Source organism: Oryzias latipes, chromosome 14 (genome assembly GCF_002234675.1).
Source record: "Oryzias latipes chromosome 14, ASM223467v1".
NCBI lineage: Eukaryota > Metazoa > Chordata > Actinopteri > Beloniformes > Adrianichthyidae > Oryzias > Oryzias latipes.
Genome location: NC_019872.2, coordinates 19955780 through 19975051, shown reverse-complemented (window position 1 = coordinate 19975051; position 19272 = coordinate 19955780). Strand labels below are relative to the sequence as shown.

Genomic DNA, 19272 nt, shown 5'->3' with positions numbered 1-19272 from the left:
AGGTCCTGAGAAAGAAAGGGCCAACACTGCAAATACTGACTCTTTGCATAAATGACATGTAATTGTTGATAAAAGCCTTTGAAGTGCTTGTAATTATATTTCAGTACGTCACAGAAACTGAAACAAAGATCTAAAAGCAGATTAGCTGCAAACCAATGTTGGTGTCATTCTAAAAAGTTTTGGCCATGACTGACTGTACTTTCTCTGCATTTATGTAAAGGTATAGTGGGAGGCGGGAATACATCCACCCTCTGCGAACCGCATAGGAGTTTGAAATCTCAGCGCTCCACCCCCTTAAACCAATAAGCCCCGCCCACCCACTTTGTTCACGTGACAGGCCGTCGCCCAGGTTGTGTCGAAAGCGTCCTGGTGTTAGCATTGTACAGCCTGTAAGGGAAACTAGTGAAAGCGACATGGAAACAGTGTAGCCAACTTGTAATTTATGTGTTGAAGTGAAAACGGAGACGAGAAAGAAACAATTGAAATGACTGTTTTAGTCATGACGCGCGTGCTGGGATGTGACGACGTCAGTTAACACACGGCTAACAAAACATTAGCCGTTAGCTTACCGTCCAAACTTTGACGGACAACTGAAGCGATCCGCTGGCTACTTGCTAATACTTCCTCCTCATTTTACTACAACTACCCTATCAAATAAGGTGACGTTGTGTTTGCTTTTTCGTGTTGTTTCGCTCCGTGAGTATCGCTAAGTTTAGCTTTTTAACGTACGACCACTGATTCATTTAATCGGTCGTTTTCCCCCCCTAAAAGTGAGATTAACTTTACGAATTGTCACCTGCTGTTCCAATTAACCTTCGTTTATTTGTTCATGGTAATTAAAGCTCCGTAAACTGTTTGAACTTTGTTAGCAACTAACATATATTCAACAAGCAGACGTCGAAAGTTGCCCACTTCCTCCGCACAGATCATGATAGTGGAGATTGTTTTTATTTAGCGGTCAAAAACACAGTCTTTTTAAAAAAGAAGTCTATCGATCGGGATTAGGAGAAATGATGCATAAATCCAGGATGGCACATTCAGGGGTATCGGGGAGACTGCATTGTGTCCAGCTTTCCGTCCAGTTTTTCCGATAATCTGCGTGCATTTATTTCGCAATGCGGCGCCGTCTATAGAGATCCATTCATATCTGAGCTCGAAGCGCTAGTTTTTGGGGAAGTTGTATTCAGTTGGTGCGTAGCGTCATTCAAAGCAGACAGTGTGTAGTTTTCCTCATCGGTGGAGTGATGTCTGGAGACGCATCTGATAGCAGTGATGATTCCGATGGAAAAAGTCACGAGGAGACCTCGACTGTTAAGCATCAGATCACTAATGGTATGTTCCACTAAGCTTTCCTCTACCATTTCTGTGGCATGTTTAGAAATCTTGGTATCGTTGAACATCTTTACAAAAAACCAACAACTTTATTCTTCCTAAAATCTATATTTCTGTTTTAGAAAAACCCCAAATCGCATGAAACTGCTCTCATTTTTCATCTGCCAAACCCCATGGGGCACATCTTAGATATGGTGCAACATGACGCTTATAGCTGTAAGCAAACGGAGCTGGATATTAAATCTGTTCCCACTTACATAATCTGTTTCAGAACACATTTAGCCCCCAGAAAAATATCAACACAACCTGAAATGTGTCTCCTGTGATACTGTAGATTTAATCATACATATGTATGAATTATAGATAATATTTTATCAAATGTTTTTACATACATACAATAGGTACTCAAGGGGTGCAGTGGTTAGCGCTCTCACCACTCTGCACGGTTCGAATCCCAGCTGGGTTCTTTCTATGGGCGGTATTGGGCTCGACCAATACGCTTCTGACTGTTTTTAGAAGCATTTTATTCTTGAAATGTGTGCTTGTTCCTAATAGATTGGGAAGCTTATGTTTACAGTCATAGTCAGTAATTGACTGTTTTCAGGTAAATGTTATTTTTGAGAGGGATACATGTTGTTCCTAAGAGATCCCTGGCAATGGGGAAAAAATACACGACAAAATTGAATTAAGGCTTTGAACGAGTGAAAATATTGTGGTTACATCAATATATTATAATCCATTTTAAAATCTCAAACTAATAGCTGGAGTAACGGTTCTGATTGCACTCTGACAGCAAGTTGTCAAGTAAGCAATGTGTGGAAGTTCTTATAAATACAAGAAATACTGAATAAAAGGAGACAAGTTTTCAAAGATTGGAGCAAGTAAATGGTAAAGATTTGTAAAATTAAAATGAATTCTAATACAACAAGATAAAAACACGTCGTGGTGTTTATTCAGACATTTTACTAGTGATTCATCAATATGCCAACAATTTTTAACATCTTCACTGAAAAGTGAATGATGTCACTGAAATTATTTTTAATCTTATTTCAGTTTTGTGGCAGCTACACAAGTATTGCACTGAGATTGACTCAACTGTCAAAAAATAAATATAAAAGCATCAGAGTCCTTTTTCAATAAATCAGAATGTTCTTGATTTGCACAGCATGATCACAAGCAGCCTCAGTCCCACTACGAATTCAGCACATTTTGAGATGAAATGTGCTTATATGGTTTACAGTTATGTACAATATTTAATAAATGCTCTGAACGCTTAGATATATTTTCAAGGTTTAAAGTTCCCATGAGATCCTTTGCTGTATGTTAAAAAGGCCAAGTACAATGTGATTAGGGCTGTACTAACATCTAAATAGATCATTTCCGTTTATCTGCAACAGTTTAATTAAATAAGTCAATATAACTTGAATTGTACTCCAAATGACCCTCGTCTACAGAGGTGAGCATCTAAGATCAAAGGGCTCCATCCAATTGGTCAAATGCATAAAGGGATTTATTTGATTTGTTAAATACTTCAAGCTGCCATAAGATTGTTTTAGCACATTTAAGGTTATTGCAATTTTTGCCGTCTTTTGCACAGTTTGATATCGCATTAATAATAAATTTGGGATTTAATGTGGAGGCCTAAATGTCATTGTCCAGTAAAACTAAAGTTGTCCATTTCTAATAAAGGAACAAAAAGGGAAATCTAAACTTTGCTAATCTAATCACTAAAATATCGGTACCCGAAAATATCGGCTATTGGCCACAGCAAATAACGGTTATCGGTATTGCCCGGAAAAAAATAAATTGGCCTATCCCTAGTTCTCTCTTTCTGTGTGGACTTTGCATGTTCTCCTCATGCATGTGTTTCTTTCCACAGTCCAAAAACATGCTTCATCGGTTAATTGGTGACACTAAATTCTCCCTAGGTGTGCATTGTTTGTGTGGTTGTGTTGCCCTGCAGCAGACTGGCGTCCTGTTCAGGGTGTACCCCACCTTTGCCCATCAGTAGCCATGAACCCGCTCCGGTGGCCCCATGACCCTGAGCGGATTTCACACAAGCATGAATAAAAATCCATTTCCCAAATAAAAAATTATACCTACCAGCATGTTTTGGTCCAACATGGCTTGGGCCCCAAGTCGGGATCTCCCTGTTTCGGTCCCCTGCATGGTTTAAATCCAGGGTTTTTGTCAGGAAGGGCATCCATTTTAAAAACCCCGTGTGAATCAGTGTGCTGACCCCTGTAAAGATATGCTGGAAGGTAAAGAACAACATAAAGAAAGTTGTATTCTGTGGCATGTAAAGCTAGGATTTCTCAAATGATCGAGTCCTTGCTGTTTGTTCTAAAGATGTGTTTTGCCTGAAATAACCAATAGTTTTTATCTTTTTCTTTTTTTTGTCAAGCCAACCTCACAGGTCACACAGAAAGGGTCGGGATGGAGAACTTTGAGCTTCTGAAGGTTTTAGGCACTGGAGGTAGGAGTCTACGTCCACGATGAGACTTTTTTTGGGGACGATATTGTGAATATGAGTGAGATGTCAATGCCAGGTAGATTCATAGCTGGGACAATGTATTTTATGTTGTTTATTTCCTGAGATTTCCTGAGATTTTTGACAAACTTTGAGTTAAAGTATTCCACAGGATATGGAAGAACATATATATTCTTTACATTAACCCGTTTATGCTCATTTGGTTTTCATTGGAGAGTTCTTTTTGGATTGACACAAGTCAATTCAAAGTCCTTTACTTCTTAATGCTGGACTTTTATCAGACATTTAGGACACTGCTGTTCACTTCACGTTTGTATCCTTCATACATTTAACGATCGGATCCAGAAATCTCATTGTTTTCTGGTCTTAACTTTTGTTATAGTTTTTGTGGGTTTGAAAGTGAAATTTTCACCAATTCCAACATCAGTGGTTGGATTTTCCCAATCTTGACTTGAATTGAACCTTTATTGTCATTGCAACAAGTACAACAACATTGTTATGGCAAATCTGTCTGTAGGCAAACGCTGATCTCAAATTTCATCGTAATATTGGAACAAAACTGTTTTTCTGTTTGTGAATACAGGAAAAGGGTGTTTTATTGCATAATTTAGGTCAAAACAAATGGAGGCATGTTATTGTTCACAAATTACCTGTACTTTGTCTTTTTCTAGCCTATGGAAAGGTATTTTTGGTCCGGAAGAACAGCGGTCATGATGCGGGCCAGCTCTATGCCATGAAGGTAACTTTCATGTTTTCAGTGAGCTGCAGTGGTGTGAAGTTGGCCTTTTATTAGAGTTTAGGACTCACTGAAGATGTCTTGATCCCAGTGATATTTGATCTGCTGCTCCTCCAGGTCCTGAAAAAAGCAGCCATCGTTCAGAAAGCAAAGACAACAGAACACACTCGCACTGAGAGGCAGGTTCTGGAGCACATCCGTCAGTCTCCCTTCCTGGTCACGCTTCACTACGCCTTTCAGACCCAGAGCAAGCTGCACCTCATCCTGGGTCAGTCTCGGGAGTTGATGATGAAGAATAGCTGAAAGGTTTCCGTGGCTTTGTGTCGCTGCATGTGCGTTAACGCCGGCTCCTGTTTGTGTGTGAGTGCAGACTACGTGAGCGGTGGGGAGATGTTTACCCATCTGTACCAGCGGGATCACTTTTCCGAGGACGCGGTGCGAGTCTACATCGGGGAAATAATCCTGGCTTTGGAGCACCTGCACAAGGCGAGAGCCGCTCCTGTCACGTGTTAAGAGTCATATTCATGACCTGGGTTTAGACAACTTCCAGACAAATCTTTTCTGTCCAAAACTGAAAAACATTCATTTGACATGTAGGTTAAAGATGCATATAAATGTAAAATCAAATGATTTCCTTAGCTTTGTTTAATTTTTTTTAGAGATCTTCTGAAGATTGTAGTTTTGGCAAAAAAAACCTTTTCTCATTTCAGCTCTGCAGGATCTTTTGTTTCCCTAAACTAACATGGCCGGTCTTTTTCATTTTTGCTTCTGTGCAGCTTGGCATCGTGTACCGAGACATCAAATTGGAAAACATTCTCCTGGACAGCGAAGGCCATGTGGTATTGACAGATTTTGGCCTCAGCAAAGAGTTCCTGGAGGAGGAGGTATGCGGCGCCGCGGTCCAGGCTTTGTCAGACAGTCCATGTGCAAAACACTGACGTGGGAAACGTTTCTCTCTGCTGCAGAAGGAAAGAACCTACTCGTTCTGCGGCACCATTGAATACATGGCTCCAGAAATCATCAGGGGGAAGGCCGGGCACGGCAAGGTAAACACCGGACCGTCCCACGGCAAACACTGGCGTTTAGGTGCAAACGAATGTTTCACTTCTGTGGCTCCGCCTTCGAGAAACTGTAAAAGTGTGCAACACCTTTAATCTTTCTTTTTCCCTACTTTTCCCTTATTTTTCACCTACTTTAGCATAACATGTCAGTGAGGGAGAAATCTTTATTGTCTAAAGAAAGTTCTGCTTTAAAAAAGTAAATGAAATTCAAAAATTAAATTCCATTTTGAATTAGGTGAATTTTTTAAAATTTTACTTTATTTTGTTTTATTTGTAATTTATTTGCGTGTTTTATTTCCCACTAAACAATTTCAAAAATAAACAATCCAACACGTGAAGAAAGGGGAACAAAAAGAAGAAAACTTATTTCTGTGTCTAATTAATAACCCCCCCCCCCATAAAAACAATAAACACAAAAGATAACATCAGATGTGGATTCCTTAGTTTAAGCGCATAATCTTCTTTCTCTTTCGGCTTTTCCCATCAGGGGTCGCCACAGCGAATCATCCTTTTCCACCTCACTCTATCATGAACATCTTCTATCCTAACATTAGCCAACTTCATGTCCTCTGTTAAGACATCCATGTATCTCCTCTTTGGCCGTCCTCTTGCCCTCCTGCCAGGCAGCTCCATCTCCAACATCCTTCTACCAATGTATCCACTATCCCTCCTCTGAACATGTCCAAACCATCTCAGTCTGGCTTCTCTGACTTTGTCGCTAACACAGGCAACATGAGCCGTCCCTCTGATGTACTCGTTCCTTATCCTGTCTAACCTGGTCACTCCTAAGGAGAACCTCAACATCTTCATCTCCGCTACCTCCATCTCAGCCTCTTGTCTCTGTCTCACTGCTACCGTCTCTAACCCATAGAGCAGAGCTGGTCTCACCACTGTCTTGTACACCTTTCCTTTGAGTCTTGCTGACACTCTTCTGTCACACAACACTCCTGACACTTTCCTCCACCCGCTCCAACCTGCCTGCACTCGCCTCTTCACCTCTTTTCCACACTCCCCATCACACTGAACTGTTGACCCCAAGTACTTAAACTCCTGCACCTTCTTCACCTCAGCCCCCTGTAACCTAACGCTTCTACCTTGATCCCTCTCGTTCAGACACATGTATTCTGTCTTACTACGACTGACCTTCATGCCTCTTCTTTCCAGAGCAAACCTCCACCTCTCTAGCTGTTCCCCCACCTGCTCTCTACTCTCACTGCAAATTACAATGTCATCCGCAAACATCATTGTCCAGGGAGATTCCTGTCTTACCTCGTCTGTCAGCCTGTCCATCAGCATAGCAAACAAAAAAGGACTCAAAGCTGATCCTTGGTGTAGTCCCACCTCCACCTTGAACTCCTCTGTCTGACCTACAGGACATCTCACCACCGTCATACTACTCTCATACATGTCCTGAACTACTCTGACATACTTCTCTGCCACTCCAGACGACCTCATACAGTACCACAGCTCCTCCCTCGGCACCCTGTCATACGCCTTCTCTAAATCTACGAACACACAATGCAGCTCCTTCTGACCATCTCTGTACTTTTCCATCAACATTCTCAAAGCAAAAATGGCATCAGTGGTGCTCTTACGGGGCATGAAACCATACTGCTGCTCACAGATCTCCACCTTCTTCCTAAGCCTGGCTTCCACTACTCTTTCCCACAGCTTCATTGTGTGGCTCATCAACTTTATTTCTCTATAGTTGCTGCAGTTCTGCGTGTCACCCTTGTTCTTAAAGATCGGAACCAGAACGCTTCTCCTCCATTCCTCAGGCATCTTCTCACTCTCTAGAATCCTATTGAACAACCTCGTTAGAAATTCCACTGCTGTCTCTCCTAAGCACTTCCATACCTCCACAGGTAGGTCATCAGGACCAACGGCCTTTCCGCTCTTCATCCTTTTCAGAGCCTTCCTAACCTCATCCTTTCCAATCTCTGCTACTTCCTGCTCCACAACAACCACATCTTCCTCCCTTCTTTCCCTGTCATTTTCCACGTTCATCAGCTCCTCAAAATACTCCTTCCATCTTTTCTGTACACTCTCCTGGGTTGTTAGCACCTTTCCATCTCTGTCCTTAATCACCCTTATCTGTTGCACGTCCTTCCCATCTCTGTCTCTCTGTCTGGCTAGCCTGTACAAGTCCTTTTCTCCTTCCTTTGTGTCTAACCTGTCATATAGCTCATCGTAAGCTTTCTGTTTGGCCTTTGCCACCTCTCTCTTCACTCTACGCTGCGCTTCCTTGTACTCCTGTCTACCTTCCTCAGTCCTTTCTACATCCCACTTCCTTTTAGCCAACCTCTTCCTCTGGACGCATTCCTGTATTTCCTCATTCCACCACCAAGTCTCTTTACCGTCTTTCCTCTTTCCAGATGACACACCTAGCACCTTCCTACCTGTTTCCCTGATAATCTCTGCTGTAGTTTCCCAGTCATCTGGAAGCTCATCCTGACCACCCAGAACCTATCTCAACTTCTGCCTAAATTCCTCACAAGTTTCTTCATTCTGTAGCTTCCACCACTTGGTCTTCTTTTCTGTTTTCCCTCTCTTTTTCTTCCTGACCTCCAGAGTCATCTTACACACCACCATGCGGTGCTGTCTGGTTACACTCTCTCCTACCACCACTTTGCAGTCATTAACCTCTCTCAAATGACCTCGTCTACATAGGATGTAGTCCACCTGAGTACTCCTACCTCCACTTCTGTATGTCACTCTATGTTCCTCTCTCTTCTGGAAGTAAGTGTTGACTACAGCCATTTCCATCCTCTTCGCAAAGTCCACCACCATCTGTCCCTCCAGATTCCTTTCCTTCACACCAAACCTGCCCATCACCTCCTCATCACCTCTATTGCCCTCACCAACATGGCCATTAAAGTCTGCTCCAATAACAACTCTCTCTCCTCTGGGGAAACTCTCTATGACCTCATCCAACTCACTCCAGAATCTCTCCTTCACTTCTAACTCACAGCCAACCTGTGGCGCATACCCACTACTACATTCACCATCACCCCTTCAATTTCTAACTTTAGGCTCATCATCCTGTCTGAGACTCTTTTCACCTCTAGAACACTGTTTACAAACTCCCCCTTCAGAATCACTCCTACCCCGTTTCTCTTCCTATCAACACCATGATAGAACAGTTTGTATCCTCCTCCAATACTACGTGCCTTGCTGCCCTTCCACCTTGTCTCCTGCACACACAGTACATCTACCTTCCTTCTCTCCATCATGTCTGCCAGCTCTCTGCCTTTCCCTGTCATTGTGCCAACGTTAAGAGTCTCTATTCTCAAACCTATGTTCCTGCCTTTTCCCTTCTCTCTCTGGCCACGGACCCTTCTGCCTCCCCTCTTTCTTCGACCAACAGTAGTCAAATTTCCACCGACACCCTGTAGGTTAACAGCATCGGTGGCGGTCGTTGTTAACCCGGGCCTCGACCGATCCGGTATGTCTAAAGTGTTCCTGTGGATGATTCGCATGGTTATTTTGGCAATTTTTACGCCGGATGCCCTTCCTGACGCAACCCTCTCTATTTATCCGGGCTTGGGACCGGCACAGAGGCAACTGGCTTGCAACCCCTGTGGCTAGATTAAGCGCATAATATAGCTCTAAAATGTAAACCAAAGAACCAACAATTCCTGTTGTTCACTGTTTTGGAACAGTAACATCACTTTTAAATAGTTTTATAGATTTAGCCGGTTCAGTTAGTGGTTGATGGTCATTTTCTAACCAGAGTAAAAGGCATCATTCTTTAACTTTAGATTCAAATTGTACTCCCTCTGTGTTATTTTAATGTTATTTAGTATGTAATGAAGTAAACATTTATGACGCACCTTATATGTACATTTTAAAATATTATTTTTTACTGAATTTTTGAATTATAATATGTTTTATTTAAACAATAATGGAGAGCTAATTTATTTTATTTACTTTTATTATATTACATTTTATTTATTTTAAATTTGATTTTATTTGATTTCGTCCTTTCAGTCTTCAGCTCCTAGATACTGGAATAATTTCCAAAAAACCCTTTGAATGGACACTTTTATTTCAAAGACAGTTTTGAAAAGGAATCTTAGTGATCATCTGTTACTGCAGTTTTATCCTAATTTTTGTTTTGTGTCGCGTGTAACTCGTTATTTTTTTCTTTCTCAAAAAGTCTTGCCTTTTCCCAAGCTACAGTTGAAAATAAGAACTTTTGTTTTCTTAATCTGTCTTGCCTGGATAAATAAAGGTTAAAACAAATACAAATAAAAACAAATTCATTGCTTTGGCTGAGGTGACATTTGTTGTCTCTTTCCTGTTGATGATTTTAGCAAAGCAGCTTCCACTTTGGTTTAGCTTTTACCTCAAACTCTTCTAATATAAAGAACAAATAAAGTTCTGTTGAAAAGGTCTTTTCTAGAAGGATTCAAAGTGAAAACTGAATCCTAACTTTGTGAAGGCAGTTTGAATATTTTTCCGAAAGCGTTCTGCTGTCACACTGGGGTTGTTCTGTTGTGTCTCAGTCTGTGGATTGGTGGAGTCTCGGGATCCTGATGTTTGAGCTCCTAACGGGGGCGTCTCCTTTCACTCTGGAAGGAGAGAGGAACTCCCAAAGTGAGGTGTCAAAGTAAGCTCTCCTGTTTCTTACCTTTACAGATCAACCGATCTGTTTCTGTAAACGATTATAAACGGCGCTCTCCTCTTCTCCTCAGGCGTATTTTGCGCTGCGACCCGCCTTTCCCCTCCATGATCCGATCCGTTGCTCAGGACCTCCTGAAGAAGCTGCTGGTGAAGGATCCTCACAAAAGGCTGGGCTCCGGTCCTCGAGGAGCCGAGGACATCAAGGCTCATCCTTTCTTCAAGGTTCCTCCGTCACACAGACCTCCCTCCCCATTTCCTTGTTTAGTGTTTGTGTGAACCTCCTCTCTGCTCCTCCTCTTCCTCCTCCTCCTCCTCCTGCAGGGACTGAACTGGGAAGACCTGGCGAAGAAGCAAGTGGTCGCCCCCTTCAAGCCAGAGCTGAAGAACGAACTGGATGTGGGCAATTTTTCAGAAGAATTCACTGGGATGGATCCCGTCTACTCTCCGGCGAGCACGCCGCCGAGCACAGACCGGCTGTTTAAGGTCTTCACCTCGAAAATCACATGTTATGTTTGAAAAATGAGGCAAGAGGCTGAAAAGAGAGCTGATGTGTAAAAAAATAAATACATATCAATATCAATATGTACCCCATTTCTTCATTTATTCTAATAAACTTTACTCCACCAGAAACTTTGTAATTGGAAAGAATAGTAATTCTGGCCAAAATACAAGTTAGCTGCTGGTAGTAAGTTACTGTTTGCAAACATACCATTTCCTTTGTTAATATGGTATTGTTATTAATAAGTCGTAATATTTTAGCTGAATTTGAACATGTATTTGTTCCACCTCTCCTTTGCTTTAGGGTTACTCCTTCATTGCTCCGTCCATCTTGTTCAACAAAAACGCCGTGATGGGTGACTTGATGGAGTCTCAGGTCAAAGTGGACCGCCCGGCGTCGGCTTCAGTCCAGCGCAGTGCCATGTTAGAGGTACGGACAGACACATCCAGATGCGACTGAAGCAGAGACTTTGTTAAACCTTGAATTGATTTCCAGCCATGAAAACACTCAATTCTGCTAACTAAAGGTCATTTTTGGAGCCGAAGTGGTTTGATGTGTGTTTGCATCGATAAGCGTCAACTGAGAACAGAGAAGGATCATTTATGCCACAGCTGCAGTGGGGAGGCGTCGCGCTTTCAGATCCCCTGCTGCCGGGGGGCATGCAGTATAAAAAGCGGCACACATTCTAATTTTTAGACAACATCCCGCCCAAATGAAGGTCCAAGTGGTCCAACCACAGCAGGATGTATGTGGAGGACCCAGGGTGATCGCCAGATTGACGTCCGCTCATCGCCGGGACCCCGGTCCATGTCAACAGCCCTTGTCGAGGGGCCCGCGCTGCTACTGTACGATTTCAAACCATCCAATGGTGGCAGTGAGATGTCAACACGGGGGCATGGGGGTGGCTGATCATCAGACTATTTTGAAGAGACCCTCCTGTCAGTCAATGATCACTCTGCTGCCTTCCTGCCACCCTCTGGACAGACATCGCCCGACCCCCAAATGTCCACCAACTGATGTCAAAAAATCCTCTGGTGGCCGTTTAATTTGAACTTGGTGTGTGAAAATGCAACTCTGTCCTCCCAATTACAAATGCTGCCACTTGCTGATTTTGCTGAAAAGCTCTGAACCGAGGCATTCTGGGATATGTGACCTAGCTTCCACCTAAAGTGTTTCTTCTTGGAACTCTCTGGTAACCTTTCTTGTTTGTTGGCTCAGGAGTCTCAGTTCTTCCTGCACTATGAGCTGGACCTTCAGGGGCCGCCGCTTGGCGAGGGCAGTTTCTCTGTCTGCAGGAAATGCAGACACAAGCAAACCGGCCACGAGTACGCCGTCAAGATCGTCAGCCGCAGGTCAGTGGAGGCGGGATGCTGCAGTAATAACTTGTATTCGTCTTCCAAGACTCTTAACAGCTTTCTGATGATAGAATGGAGGCAAACACTCAGAGGGAGATCGCTGCTTTGAGGCAGTGTGAGGCTCACCCCAACATCGTCAAGCTGTTCGACGTCTACACCGACCAGGTAAGAAGCAGGAAGGAAGGAATCTGCCGTTATTGGCACAAAACATTCCATTTATCCCCCCGCTCTTTCAGTATCACACATATTTAGTGATGGAGCTTCTCCGAGGTGGGGAGTTGCTGGAGAGGATCAAGAGGAAGAAGCTGTTCGGGGAGGCCGAGGCCAGCCATCTGCTGCAGAGCCTGGTGTCAGCCGTCAGCTTCATGCACGAAGCCGGAGTCGTGCACAGAGATCTGAAACCAGAGGTGGGAGCAGAAAGCAATTAAATTATGATTAGGACATTTTTAGCCCAAAACCAAAAACCTGTGTCGTTTTCCAGGACATCGTTTCTGCATAGTGACAGTAGTTTATTAGAAATTCACCTCTTGTTGTGAGCGGGACTGTAGGCTCGGAGCAACCCCGCCCCCACTTCCTGCTACCCATCTGTTTACCTGCAAAGAGCATTTTTCACAACTATTTCAATAAAGAAATACTCCGAAATGGAATTTTAATCTTCATTTTCATCATCAGAAGAACACTTTTCATCAGTTTGGGTCTTTAAGGTTGAACAGAATCATTAAGTGATTATTTGTTTTCACATGAGTGACACTGAATCTGAAAGAAGGAAGGTCCATCTCTGAGGATTAAATGTAGAAGACACTTGAGTTTTTATCTTGTAGTCTTTAATGAAAGTAGTGTGAATGTTTTTTGGTCGTCGTGGATCACGGTGCCTTTCCTCTGGTTGGCCTGCAGAACGTTCTGTTTGCAGACGATGGGGAGGACTCTGTTCTGAAGGTCATCGACTTTGGGTTCGCCCGGCTGTGCCCCGCCGGCAGCGCCCCCCTGCAGACCCCGTGCTTCACGCTGCAGTACGCAGCTCCAGAGCTTTTCGAACGGGCCGGATATGATAAATCCTGCGATCTGTGGAGCCTCGGCGTCATCTTGGTAATTTGGCGCCGACGCCCAGCGTCCTGCTCCACTGGAGTCCTGCTGAAGTGCTGACAGCTGCCTTTGTCCAACAGTACACCATGCTGTCGGGGCAAGTCCCGTTTCAGAGCGACCAGCGTGGAATGACCTCATCGTACGCCGTAGACATCATGCAGAAGATCAAAGAAGGAGATTTCTCATTGGACGGAGACCCCTGGAAGGGTGTATCGGAAGACGCCAAAGAGCTTGTGAAAGGTTGGTGGATCGGGTTTCTTGAGTGACGTGTTGATCTTCTTGCTTTGACTGTTTTCCTGCGATTCCAGGCCTGCTGACTGTGGATCCGGAGATGCGCCTCAAACTCTCGGATCTGAAGGAGAACGGCTGGCTGCAGGGCGGGGCGTCAATGTCCACCACCCCTCTGTGCACTCCCGACGTGTTGGAGTCCAGCGGGCCGACTGTTCGCACTTATGTCAACGCCACTTACAAGGTCGATACCTGTGAATTTACTCCTTATTCCCCATCCGATCACACAGGCCCGAACATGTAGTTTTGCAGTCGCAATCGGATGTTGTATCCTTGGGGTGTAGGGAAAAAAAAACAGTAAAATATCGTGATATTTTATGCGATACTTGTATCGATTTAAAATGCTGCCAAGACAATATTTAATTATTTATGAGCAAATGTAGTTCAGCGTCTTCGGTTTTATTTTCCACTAAAAAGCTCTGATAGCTGGTTGGAAGCACACCACACCAAGCCTCTTGGATTCCGTTCACACAGCAGGGCTTAATGCTCAATTCCGATTTTTTTGAAAAAATTTGATTTTTTTGCAAGACCGTTCACATTTCCAACTAATTGCGAACTTTTGTGATCTCCTGTGTGACCGTGAAATGACCCAGAAGTGACCCACATGTGCAGAAGAGTTCAACGGGGAACGACGTCACCCGTTGTTTGCGGAAGTAGCTAATGTTAACAATGGATGTCAACAACAGTGTTGTCAACAGTGGAGCTCTTTTTTGCAGTATGAAATTTATTTTCACAAAGGACAATTACAATCTTCTCATTTTAAGAAGGCACTGGAGCCACGATCGTCTTGGACCCACTGTTGTGGAATGGGGATGTGTATGTGCTGGGGCCGCGTGCGCCGCGTGTGTGTAAGAGAGAGGAGCAAGCGCGTGCAGCGCAGTCGGGAATGAGAGGGGCAGTGGGGGCACGCATTTATGTTGTGTGTTATGAAGGAAGGAGAACGTTACTAAAAGAAGGCTTCCCCCAGAAGAACTGCTATTGACTCTTTATTAACCCGCTCTGGGGGTCCGAACGGGGAAGTTAACCCTGAAGGAGGAATTGAGTCGTTTCAGCCTGCAGTGTGAACGTAGCCTTGGAGCAGCTCGACACCAAATCAACAACAAGACCTCGCAAGAACCATCTTGCGTCAGAGGTTCACTCATTATCTGCACAGTTTTTGTCCCCAGAGAGCTCACTGAGTCATGTACCGCCTAGTTTTCTTCTGGGATAGGTACTGAAACTCTGTGTTGCCACAGGTACTATTTCAAAACACAGATTTTGGGTGAGGCTGCCAAGGGACCGCCCACAAAAGAAAGAAATCCATAATCTCGCAAATACAACTAAAAGTAATAAATGGTTACATCTGTAGGAGATAGTCATGAATACTCAATAAGTCATGCTAAAACTACAACTTTAAAATCACTTTTTTAAAGTTATTAGTGAATCAAAAATGTTCTGAAGTTCCTAAAGCTACAATCCCTAAACTTTCTCACATGACTAGTTATCCTCTATTTATAGTAGTTAACAGTTTTTCAACTGGAGCCAGTTTAGCTCGTGCTGGTTTGCGGCGCCTTCGGTCCGTGAAACCTGGGTATGAATCTGGGCTGCTCCCTATTCCCTTCTCTGCTTCTGTGCCGGTCCCAAGCCCGGCTAAATTGTTGTGTCAGGAAGGGCATCCGGCGGAAAACATAGCCAAGTTAACCATGCTACTCATCCTCAAAAGAGAGGTTGTTTCGCTGTGGCGACCCCTGATGGGAGAAGCCGAAAGAGAGAACTATTTTGATAGTTGCACTATTTTTATTAATTCAAGGCTCTTCCCAGAAGTTCTCCGGTTAATTTTCAAATGATTAAAGAAGAAAACTTAAATTTGTGTTTTTTAAAACCTGTTACAAAAGTTTCGGATCGGGACTCAATAGAAGCTGATGTAACTCTGAATCGGAGCCAAAGAAATCTGATCGGGACATTCCTACTCCTCGTAGACTTCAATGTAAAGCTGTAAAGCTGACGTTTTTTTTACCCCCCTCTTCACGTAGGCCTTCAACCGCTGCAAGAGAGAAGGCTTTTTCCTGAAAAGCGTCGACCACGCTCCCCTGGCCAAACGCCGAAAGCTCAAGATGACGAGCACGGGCGTGGAGACACGATGGAGTTCGTCCTCATCGTCCTCCTCTTCTTCCACTTCCTCCACCGCCTCTGCAGCAGCGTCCAAAGAGCAGTCCAAGCAGTCTGTGACCCCCAAGCAGAGCAAGGCCAAATGACCTTTGCCAGGAGATAAAAATGAAGCAGATGCCCTCTAGTGGTCAGTTCCAAACATCCCCGTTCCTTTCTCCCCTCAGCTGTAAAGCAGAGGAGCCTCAGCATTGGCTAAGCACAATTAGCACAATCAAGACGCCTGGATTTCTAGGGAAGGAAGGAGCCATTGCAGCATAAATGCAGCAGAAGCAGGTCAGAATGGGAGGAATTGAATCCCCCCTCCTTCCAGGCTTTGATTCGGCTCCCGGCTACATTTTTAAGTCCAGAACGAGGCGGGAGCTCGGAGCAGAAAGCAGCTTTCTCACAGAGGTATTTTTGGGTGGAGGTTCAGACGTTTGCACTATTTCTAGAGAATGATCAAATTGGACCCCCCCCCCCCAACAAACAAACAAACAAACCCTAGTATCATCACTGAGAGGACCGTATGGTATTGGAGGATTGCCTCTCACTGTTTTAGTTTATCAGCTGTACACTACCACGCCCACGGATCCCTGCAAACGTCAGAGGTTTGGCTTCACAAATGACTTCAAAGTAATCAAGCAGTGCCTGGGAAGAGACAGAGAAGCCATTCCTGATGTATAGAACTCTTACTGTGGCAGTCCAGAAAAAAACAACCACAAAACATTTTTTAAAAAAACACGTTCCTTTTTTTTATTGTTTCTTTTGCGTCAGATTTTTGTCCAGTTGAAGGTGCAGCTTGAATGTTTGACCCCCCCCCCCATAAACAGTGTTGCTGTTCTCTGTGCCATTGACGGCCCCCACAGACGCCGCTTGTTTCGCTACAGAGATGCTCTATTTGTGACGATGTTGTCTTCTTTTCCAGGTTTGATTTGTTTTGTTTTAAACCGATGTGATAAAGCTTTGAAATGGAGACGATTCAGAATGAGACATTTAAAGGAGGACTTTTAGGAGACCGTCCTGTGAAAAAGATGTGGACAAACACATATATTGATTTTCTGCAAAAAAAAAAAAAAACACAACCATGTACCGTATGTCAAATGAATTGGTGTTTTAATGATTTTAGTCTCTGACTGTAATGATTTTATTGATTGTTGCTCGTATTGATGAACAGTTGAACACATTTTGGCTTTAAAGGTGCTTTTCTTGTTATTTATTATGACATCATCGCTCGGTTATGGGATTTTTATCACTTGGCTTTTGTATGGTGCATGTGCGTGTGCGAGCTGGAGTGCGACTGGACTTCAGTTCTGCTGAGATTCTCACGCGAGACGAGGCGTTATTGCAACTTACTGTATTCTTTTTTTATTGCAGATTTCAACCAGTCATTTTAAAGGTAACCTGTTTTGACTTCACAACCCTTTTGGCATTTCTGATTTTTGTCCTCTGTGATCTGTTTTCTAATGTTTTTCTTTCAGAATTGCTGTTGTGTTGAGATGCACTGTCACTGATGTTGTAACTGGGACTTTTCATTTTTGCACCAAGTTTTCTTTGATGGGTGCAAATAAACAGTACTTTAAACTGACGGGTGTGCGTTTGTTTTCTAGGATCAAACACAAAAAAAGATGAAGGACGTGTTTGTTTGAGTTTACTGTAAAAAGGTAAAAGTGCTGAAAAGAATCTTAAAAAATATTTAAAATAATTGTTTTTTTTTCTTGGAAATTTGAAAGAAATGCTCAGATTTAAACTTGGAGACCTTTGAACTAGATATTTTTTGATTGAAGCATCCCTAAGAAGGACCTGGAAAATACTTTTTTAAAGAACAACTCTGATGAAAAAGTTGTTTTGGGTGTTTTTAACCTTTTCTGATGATGAAGGGCATGTATAATGAAAATTAAGCTTAAAATAAGTTCATTTCTGAGTTTACAGCATACTTGTGACGTTGAAAATTTGTTGGGTGGACCACCAGCTCCCTGCTCTGCTCCATTCTGATGCATCCACTTGAAAACAAATAGATCCATGAGCGGCTTTGTTTTCCCCGTCTGAAGTGGAATCTGGATCTAAACGGTACGGTTGGATAGAAACGATATTGCTCGCCATTTTTGTTGTGGGTTGATGAGGGTTGGCTTATTCCACGCCAGTGGTCCCGCCCACAACTCGGAGGTGAATTTCTAATGAACTGCCGCTCTGCAGAAAATCTGTCCTAGAAAATGACAGGTTTGTTGATTTTGGTTAAAAAAGGCATAATCGGAGTTAAAAGACCACAGGGAATACTTTGAAAATTGATCCTTTTTGCATTAAACTTGGATTAAGGGATCCATTTAAATATCACTTCTTCCTGCAGGGGGCGCCAAACCAAATTTCATATTAATCCAATGCTCTCCTTCCTCTTCACAAAATAATGTGTCGTCTTTAACTGTATATCTCAGCACATTGAGATGTTTGGTTTTTCATCCCGACATGTTACAGTCGTTTTGATGCAGTGCTGACTTTAACCTCTGACACCGTCTGCACAGAGTGAATCGGTCACTATTTTGTCTCAAGTGAGCATCACAGTGGGATTTCTTCCCCGTGTGTTCTCTCAGGCAGCCTTCTGAGGCCCACACTCACGGCTTAGTGACACCTTCACACCCATTTGTTTGTCGGTTCTGCTGCAGCCCACATGCAGCCACAGTGAGTTCATTAAATGGAAATGGTGGACAACATATGGCGGACGGAGAAACAGCATTGGTGAGTCCAGACAAGAATTCAAGACTAAAACCAAATGCAACCAGTGATCTGGACTCACAATCACTGAGTATAGGTGCTGGAATGATCACTGACCTTCATAGTTCGTCTAAAAGCCTAACTAGAAATGAAGGACACTCTCCTGTCCAGATTCATGGACGTCTCCTTCGCCCAGTCTAAGCGGCTAACCTCGCTTAGCGCCGCACTCCAGGACACACAACTCCATGGGACCCCGTCCACCTGCGCACACCCTTCTTCATCTTCAACACCCAAGCAAAGATCCCTGGATGAAGAAGTGGTTGTCCGAAGGAGATCTGATGAGACCCGGAGGCCTCTTATCCTGAGTCTGTACAACCGCTGCTCTGGCCTGGCTGCGGATTCTCCCGCTCCTTCCGCAGCGGTCACAGACTCCACCGGACTTGAGGATCACCGCTAAAGGCCCATCATCAGGATCAGAGCGTCTGTGGCTGGATCTCCCCGCGTCCTCGCGGGCTCCAGCATCTTCGGACCCTGAAGGAAGGAAGCCGTCCGCTTCTACTCCAGCAAGGCTCGGGCCTTGCCACAGCAGATGGACCACCGGCCGTAAGGTGAGGCCGCCGCTGCCGCTGACGTCACGCAAGTACCTGTCGGCTCTGCACCTGCGTCTCCTCCTCCACTGTTTACCCCGACAACGGCGATAATCGGGGACTCCATAATAGGGAAGGTCCGCTTCTTTAAGGCGGTCACTCACTGTTTTCCGGGAGCCACGGTTCTAGATTTCCTCCCAGACCTGCTGCGATCTCTCCCTTCCACTGTCAGGAGGCTGATTTTACACGTCAGTTTTAATGACACCTCCTATAGAGAGTCTGAAACGACTAAAAAGGCGTTCATCAGACTTTACAATTTCTGTTAAACTCTTGCCCATTGACTGTTTTTATCTCGGGACCCCTCCCCTCCCTCTCCCGCGG

The 19272-nt window shown here is 43.9% G+C and overlaps 1 protein-coding gene across 1 annotated transcript; it reads left to right on the top strand.

Annotated features, from left to right (window-relative positions):
- The first annotated feature begins 317 nt into the window (after positions 1–317).
- Positions 318–17183, top strand: LOC101167564 (ribosomal protein S6 kinase alpha-4). Its single transcript, XM_023962366.1, has 18 exons — positions 318–1332; positions 3737–3808; positions 4495–4562; positions 4677–4827; positions 4930–5045; positions 5336–5443; positions 5525–5605; positions 10129–10232; positions 10318–10468; positions 10568–10729; positions 11049–11174; positions 11964–12097; positions 12172–12265; positions 12337–12507; positions 12995–13186; positions 13264–13423; positions 13492–13655; positions 15484–17183. The coding sequence occupies exons 1-18, from the start codon at positions 1245–1247 to the stop codon at positions 15703–15705; spliced, it is 2364 nt and encodes a 787-aa protein (XP_023818134.1). The 5' UTR covers positions 318–1244; the 3' UTR covers positions 15706–17183.
- Positions 17184–19272: the final 2089 nt, after the last annotated feature.